Source organism: Balaenoptera borealis (assembly GCF_965194805.1).
Source record: "Balaenoptera borealis genome assembly, chromosome: 10".
Lineage (NCBI taxonomy): Eukaryota > Metazoa > Chordata > Mammalia > Artiodactyla > Balaenopteridae > Balaenoptera > Balaenoptera borealis.
Window position 1 is genome coordinate 82,852,557 of NC_138874.1, and position 8,540 is coordinate 82,861,096.

General features: G+C 44.8%; 1 protein-coding gene across 11 annotated transcripts in view; it reads right to left on the reverse strand.

Moving 5' to 3' along the window:
- HTR7 (5-hydroxytryptamine receptor 7) overlaps nt 1-5,177 on the reverse strand; it is a 671,904-nt gene extending 666,727 nt beyond the window's left edge. For 5 of the 11 annotated variants that reach the window (XM_082339526.1, XM_082339523.1, XM_082339522.1 and 2 more), the window contains exon 1: nt 3,926-5,177. In XM_082339526.1, coding sequence (XP_082195652.1) covers nt 3,926-4,470 — 545 coding nt within the window. In that variant the 5' untranslated portion in view covers nt 4,471-5,177. Of the gene's footprint in view, nt 1-2,059; nt 2,167-3,925 lie in introns of those variants that run through there. The other 6 variants (XM_082339519.1, XM_082339528.1, XM_082339529.1 and 3 more) reach the window with 3 other exon arrangements.
- Between the last annotated feature and the right edge of the window lie 3,363 nt (nt 5,178-8,540).

Below are 8,540 nucleotides of genomic sequence, written 5' to 3' on the forward strand. Positions count from 1 at the left end.
GAAAGTTATATGCAGGATAACAAGACTGTATCAAGCATCAAGATTAAGAAACAAAGCATGACCGATATCATTGATATGTATGTTACTCCCTGATTACACCTCCACCCACCCCACCAGAGATAACTACTCTCATGAATTTGGTGCTCACCATTCCTCTGCACTATTTTATACTTTGACTCCTTATATAAGTTCACCTAAACAATATATACAACTGTTTTGCATGTTTTTAAACTGTATATAAAAGATAATTTGATTTCTATTTTTTAAAGATCACTCTGAAAAGGGCACAAGGAAACTTTCCGGGATGACAGAATATTCTATATCTTATTTGGAGTGTTGGTTACATGGGTACATACATTTGTCAAAACTCATCAAAATGTACATTTAATATCTGTGCATTTCACTATAGGGAAATGTTATCTCACTTAAAACCATTTAAAAAATAAAATAGATCATTCTAGCTTCTTCATAGGCAATGGACGAGGACTGGACAGAAGTGGAATCAGGAAGGCCAGTTAAAGTATTACAGCAGACCTGGTGAGGGTCAAACTCACCTATCTGAGGAGTAAGGAAATAAAGTCAGGCTGTGGTCACAGTTCTTTGAGCAGCTTAACTGTGAAGTGGAGCAGTAACTGGAGGGACGAGTGAAGCCAAAGAAGGAGTTCTTAAAAATGGAACATCAAGCTTGACCCTGTTGAGAGTCAACACTGAAGACAAAGGAGAGATGAGGACCCAAGGGAAAAACCAAGTCCTCCAGAATGTGAGAGGGAACAGGATGTGAAGTGCAGGTGGTTTGGTCTTTGCTGGGACACCATGTCTTCTTGTTTTTTAACTGGAAGGAAATAAAAAGGGTAGAGAAGCAGGAAAACTCGTTTGGTAGTGGAAAGACAAAGCAGTTTCCATCCAATGGCTGCTACTTTTTCAGTGATCATGGGTCATTATCTATAAAGGGTGGGGATCAGAGTGTTGAAGCCTGTGAAGAAGAAGGGCACGAAATTCCATTGGAAAAGGCTGGAAAAGCATCCCAGCATGGTGGGGAGGGGTTAAGAAAAATCAAAGGTTCCATTTTAGACAGGTTAAATGCCCAACAGGTAACCAACTTCTTGTAACATAGCATGGGCTCAGAACATTGTTATTCATCTTTGCTTATGCTGCACGAAGCATGGCGTAACACATATTAGGTACCCGAGAGAGAATGGATAAATGAATGAATGAAGATTAAATCTTTTTCATATTTTCTTAGCACATTTTTATATCGTTGGCCATATTCCACAATGGAACTGAAGAAAAAATAGAAATAATGCACCTTATCAATCAACCGATAACAAATGCATTTTCCTTCTTCTCATTTTTAGTTCTGTGTGTTCTTGGAAGAAAGGCAATCTGTGTCTTCCGATGCTGTAAATTCTTCATTTTATCTAAATAAATGACATGTTCATCTTCTAAAATAACTGTTAAGCAGAATTCACCAATGGGGCAATTCTCATAAAAAAACTAAGAGACAGAATCTTTATCCTTATGTTAACACAATTTGTGACAATCATAAGGATATAGTTGGCAAAGAAATTAGAAGCTCTTGTCAAGGTGGATGGACCTAGAGTCTGTCATACAGAGTGAAGTAAGTCAGAAAGAGAAAAATAAATACCATATGCTAACACACATATATGGAATCTAAAGAAAAAAAAAGGTTCTGAAGAACCTAGGAGCGGGATAGGAATAAAGACGCAGACGTAGAGAATGGACTTGAGGACACGGGGAAGGGGAAGGGTAAGCTGGGACTGGAATGAAGTGAGAGAGTGGCATTGACATATATACACTACCAAATGTAAAACAGATAGCTAGTGGGAAGCAGCCGCATAGCACAGGGACATCAGCTCGGTGTTTTGTGACCACCTAGAGGGGTGGGATAGGGAGGGTGGGAGGGAGATGCAAGAGGGAGGGGATATGGGGACATATGTATATGTATAGCTGTTTCACTCTGTGATACAGCAGAAACTAACACACCATTGTAAAGCAATTATACTCCAATAAAGATGTTAAAAAAAAAGAAAGGATTAACCTCATCTCTGTATTGGAGACGTTCCTGCTGCTGCTAAGTCACACGTGCATCACGAGCAGAGAAAACCTTTAGCTCATGTACAGGAATCTCAGCGCGGTCCCACCCAAACCTGGTCATCCTAGGAGACAAATGAGCACACTGTGCTGTTTGTTTATCATTTATCAATTATGAAATGAAAAAAGCTTATAAATGCATTACTTGCAGCAGAAATTGTTATTCGCTTTATTACACTAAGTTCCGTTTAAAAGGACTCCATTCATGCAAGAAGCACCGTTTTTGTTGGATGAACAGTCGGATTTTTACGCTTATAATTCAAGCATATACTTACTATGTATATTGAGTGCACTCTCCCAGTTCCTGTTGCCACAGCCAGACTGTAAATGCATATCTGTGGTCATGCTTAACTACAGTCATTCAGAACTTCAGCTGTCAAGTTTGGAGCTAATATTCTTACATATGCAGTTCATGCTCTACTCTTAAAAATAATTCCTTGTTTGCTATTAGAAGCTCCTAACATAATATACAAAATGGCAGGATCAATTTTTTAAAATAATATAGATCTTTAACTAAATGCAAATACAATATATTTTTCTTCCCTGAAAATATCCCCTTCCTTCAGTAACTATAAACCCTGGCCAAGCAGTAAAACAGCACAACATGTTAAATATTAAAAAAACAAAACAAAAAAACCCACACACACAATATAGCACTGTTTACAGGAAGGAAAGGAGGAAAACCTCAGTTTTGTGCTACACCATCCTTTGAGACACTCTCATTTTAAGTGTGGAGGCATCAATTATCTCTCCTTTGCTGGAAGGTCTACACATTTAAAGGTTCTGTAGGTCCACTAAGAAAATAAGCAACTGTTTCTCTGTATCATTAAACACAACAGGATACCAGCCTGTGCTGGTTTTAAAACACTAGCAAAATTCCAACTGTGAATATTAAGGTTTACTATTTCAGTCTCCAGAGAAGCAAAGAGTTGTTCTGTTGCCAGAGCATTAGGACCATACTTCAAGTTGTCAACTACACAATATTTCTAGGACCAACGACTAGCTCCACTGCAGAATCTTGTAATCCTAGAATCTGAAGAAACCTTGCAGGTCTCCTATTCCAATCTGACATCCAAGACAGGAATTTTTTCCCCCCAGCATCCCTGACAGACGGTCAGCCTCTGTTTCAATTACTCCAGTGGGGGAGTTCTCAAGAGAAGATTCCCAAGGGATATGATGAAATGCTAGAACCAACCATTCAGACAGGGAATAAGGCTCCAGTAAGCCTGTAGGATACAGACAGCCTTGCCAGACAGTAAAACCAGACTTCCAAAAGAATGGGACTCAGAATCAGCAATCATAGAGGTGCAACGTTAAAACATGTAGACCCCCCAATTTTGGGACCATTCTAGGTCTTTTTATTGGCCTGAGAAGTAGCTCGTACAATCAGGAAAGCAAGGTGGCTTTTCTCCTGCTGATTTCTTAAAGTAAGAACTGATTCTTTCAGGCTCACAGCAAGGGTTTGTCAGGCTCAGAGAGGATCAAATCCCTCCCTTCTGAAAACCAAGCCAAGGGACCCCCTGGTGGAACTGCTAACGCTTAAAATACTCTTAACTTTGGTCTTAAAATTCTCACTACTGTAAACCAGAACATTTCGAGCCCTTCTTTTAAAGGTGTATATAGGCTACGCTGTAACTGAAGTTGTTTGGTTGGTGTCGGGTTGATGTGTGTGTGTGGGGGGGGGGGTGTTTTAAGCGCAGCCCTTCCTCCCGCAGGGGAGTCTGGTTTATCCGACCAGGAAAGGCAAGTGTGCGGGGCTGAGCTGCCAGCACATCCCCAGGCGGACCCCGGGACGGGGCGGCCCGGCCCTTACCTGTCGATGCTGATCACGCACAGGGTCATGATCGAGGCCGTGCAGCACATGACGTCCATGGCGATAAAGACGTTGCAGAAGAAGTGGCCAAAGATCCACTTGCCCCCGATAAGGTCGGTGACGCTGACGAAGGGCATGACCGCCACGGCCACCGAGAGGTCGGCCAGCGCCAGGGACACGATCAGGTAGTTGGAGGGCTGGCGGAGCTTCTTGACGAAGCACACCGAGATCACCACCAGGCAGTTGCCGGCGATCGTCAGCAGCGTGATGAGCGTCAGGATGGAGCCGATCACAACTTTCTCGGCTCTGCCGTAGTTGATCTGCTCCCCGCAGCCGGAGGCATTGTCCGGGAGTGCGTCCCAGGTGGGCACGGGGGTGGCCGTCACCTCAGGGACCCCGTGCAGCAGGTGCGGCGCCCAGGAGCCCGCGACCGGGCCGGCGCCGTCGGGGCTCAGGTCGGGCAGCCCGCGTCCCACCTCTGGCAGGAGGAAAGAGCGGAGGTGCCCGTAGAGGTCCGGGCGGCCGCTGCTGTTAACGTCCATCATCGTGCCGCTGTGCGTCGCTGCCCATGGAGCCGGCGCCCCCGCCACGCGCTCCGGCTGCCGGCCCGGGGGCTTCACCTCGTCGGTTCCGCTCCGCTCGGCCCAGCCATGGGGCCCGCGCAGTCCGCTGGGGGGCGCCCCGGCTCGGCCTTGCGGCCCCGCACGTCCCAGTCCCCCAACAGCAGCGGACGACGCGGGAGCGCGGCCACCCGGGGACTCCCTGCGGGAGGCGCCTCCAGCACCCGACGGACCCCCGGGACGCGCGGGATCGCGGGCCGGCGGGCCGGGCTCGGCTGGCCGCACCGCACCGCTCACAGCCTTCAGTCGCCGAGTGGCTCGGCCGAGAGCGCCCGGGAGGCAGCGGCAGAAGTTGCAGAGAGCGCCCCGCCCCTCGCGCCCGCCGCCGCCGCCGCCGCCGCTCCCCTGCGGCAACCGCGCCGCGTCCCCGCCGCCAGCGCCGCCGCTGCGTCCGGCCGCTGCCCGCGCGCCCCGGGCTCCCGGACGGGTTTTCCCGGCTGCGCAGGGGCCGCCGTCTCTCCGACGCCCCCCGGCACTGGGCGGGGGGCGGTGCTCCACGTGCCTCCCGGGATCCCAAGCCGCTTTGCCCGGGGATCTTTCCGCAGGAGGCTCACACTCCCTCCGACAGACCCGAACCTCCTCACTAGTGAACGACAGTTTGGTGGGGGGGAGGACTAGGGAGCCCGCGGACGCTCGGACTCATTGCAAAATGAAGAACCCGGGGAGGGATTTTTTTTTTTTTAATCTTAATTTAAAATAAACCTTTCTTAGCACTCCACCAAGCAACAAACATACTTCCGTTTCCTATTTTGACCACTGATGGGAGAAAGCGAAGATGGAAAAAGAGAAGCGGCTGAATGGGGGTGGGGGTGGGAGCTCAGAAGAAGGAGAAAAGGGAGAGGGAGGGACTCCCGGGTCCTGACACCTAGGAGGAGACGGGGGCTCTGGGGAAGGGACCTCCAGAGGGCTTAAACCCATTGTGACCAACCCTCCAGGCGTCTAGAAACAGGCCTCTCAGCTCTGAAAATAGACCTTGGCTGCTTTTACATTCAGACTTCAGTACCTAATATATTAAAATGAGGGTTAATTCTCCCATGGCATTCTGGAAATCTTGCACATAAGAGAAGAAATGACCGGTTATAAATGTTCTGCAGAATCCTGGATGTGTATGTTGATTTAATTAATGCCTATTGCCTAAAATCGCCTTGGTATGGAAACCCTGTCAGAGTGGCTGATTTTTATTATTTGTGAGACTTATTTCACTCCATTTTGTTTAAAGATTTTATCGGAAGCCAGCAGTGATTTCTTTAAAGACTAAGAATAATCAAATCTGTTTTCTTTTCTAGTTAGACCCTAGCGGATCATAAATAAGAAAAGGAACAGAAACCTCAAAATGTATTGATGTGAGTGCTGGGTAACACTCTTCATTCTTCAGGGTGGGTATTAGCCCTGTTTTTCCAGATCAGGAAACACAGTTGCTATTGCAATCAGCTGGTAAGTAAGAGGTTTCAAACCCAGGTTTATCTGATTACTATGTTCATATTCTTCCCTCTACACGTTCAAAAAAATTTTTTTAAGTAGAAAAAATAAATCCCTAAATCATGGGCCAATGCTGACAGCTCTTTCACTACTGTGAACATGTCAGAGGCTCTCTTCTGTCTGGGGTAAGCGGATCAACACATTCAGAGGAAGAGTGGAGCGTAACATGTAGACCACAAAACAATACTACTTCATGGTTAAGAGGATGGGTGAGGAAATTTCTTCAACCTTACTTAAGTTAGTATTAAACATAATTTCAGACAAAAGAAAACTAGTTTGTAGCTGGAAGGCATCTGAGAAACCATTTGTTCACCCTGCAATACAGAGAGGGAAATAGAGGCTGGGACAAGTTTAATGACTTGTCCAAGATCACTCATGACTACATTGAAATGTCTCAGGTTTTTGGTTTTTGAGGTTTAGAATTGTCTCAAGGACTCTTAAAAATTCCTTAAGTTAGTAAATTTCACAAGCTACTTGGGACTTTTCTCATTTTAACTTATTTTAACTCACTTTGACTTTTCTCATTTTTTTTATCTACCTTGAGTACTCTAATCAGGGTCAGCTTACTTTATGTCTTGGCTCTTTTAAATAATATTCCACATTAATTAATTATACAAAGAATTTGAAAAGCAATATTTTTTATTTGAGTTTACAGTCAATATAATTTGCCACCTACACTCTGGTCAGCCCTTACCCAGCCCACTTATGTTTCATAGCTACTTCTGATGTTTTCTGCTTTTGTTTTTTCATTGTAGACATATAAATGCACCAAATAATCAGTAAAATACTACTTTCAAATTTACTTCCTCTTCCATTTTCAATATAGCATCAGGTCCAAACTCCCCTTTTTATACAGAAGTCACTTATATTATCCCTGGTGATGGCTGAGTGTATTTCCTGAGAGTTACTAGGTTTTTAATTTATAAGTTATCACAGTGCATAAACACAGTTATCGAAAATCTCAGCTTCTGCAGCATTACCTTGCTTATGTTGAGTTTAAATTTCATCTATCATTGTATCATTCCAAAATCCAGACAGAACAATTTGGAATTCTTTCTGTCTCCCTCTAACCTTGAATAACAAATAATCATATCTTAATAAAAATATTAAAATCTCATTTATCCTTTTCCATAATTTTCTCACACAAAAAAAGCTAAAGATACAGCTTCACAAAATATTCATAAAAATACCTAAACATTCACCTAAATGTGTTGTTTTGCCCTTGGTTTCCTGGGGTTTTAAAATCCATATCAAGGTGTTGCTGCCTTTCTCCTCCCCCTGCCAGCCTACTCTGGCTCTTATATTGGAGATAATAAGAGAGGGGTTGGCATCTAAATCAAATCACGTCTTCAGTTTTTAATCCCTTTGATTTCTTTCATTGAAAAAATAACTCTGCTACTTTAAAAAGTACCAAACCTTGTGTAGACTCTCATTTCCTATAACAGCATTTTCCTAAAATTGTCAATGAGGGTACCTGAAATGACAGCTTTCTGAGGTTTCCAACTGGCAATCTCCTGCACTCAAAACTGCTCTGGGGGAGTACAGAAGAGTAACCGCATCCTACAATAAGAATTATCGTCTTTTTTTTTTTTTTAAACAGAATATTTAAGAGGCACGGGTCTGAAACCACACAAGTGGAAGGCCTTGAATGCCATCTAAGGAGTTAAGTTTTATAGAGAGGACATGCGCATATACGGCAGGGTTTTATTTTTGTTTTTTTGTTTTAAATTTATTTATCTATTTATTTACTTTTGGCTGTGTTGGGTCTTCGTTTCTGTGCGAGGGCTTTCTCCAGTTGCGGAGAGCGGGGGTCACTCTTCATCGCGGTGCGTGGGCCTCACTGTCGCAGCCTCTCCCGTTGCGGAGCACAGGCTCCAAACGCGCAGGCTCAGTAGTTGTGGCTCACGGGCCTAGCCGCTCCGCGGCATGTGGGATCCTCCCGGACCGGGGCACGAACCCGTGTCCCCTGCATTGGCAGGCGGATTCCTAACCACTGCGCCACTAGGGAAGCTCCCTCGTCTTTTTATAAGCTCTTCTTCCTGTAGGTACACATCTGGCTCATCTAAATGCATGTGCTTAATCATATCTCTGCAGGCCCACACATACCCATCCGGAGGACATAAGCTTAGGAGGGTTTATTTTCCCATAAACCAGCATACTCTGACAGTCTAGATTTACTTTAAGAAACACAAGTAAAATAAAGCTTTCTATGCCATAGGATTCATTGGCAACACACTGGTCAGTTAAGCATACTAACGTCATGCTGACTGGGGCTCTAGTAATTTCCAGTGCCCAATGAGGCTGACTTTCTACAGGACTACTCTTGCACTTCTCCAAAGTTTTTCAGCTACTTACTTGTACACCCCATTGGCTCACTCAACTAAACTAATTGTCTGGGTGTTGACCCCAGAATTGGATGAGAAAAGACTAGGAAAACGATGCTTAGATAGGTATAGTGCTAAGATTAGTGCATATAAATATCCAAATCCTACCCTGTGTACCAGTCGGGTTGTAGA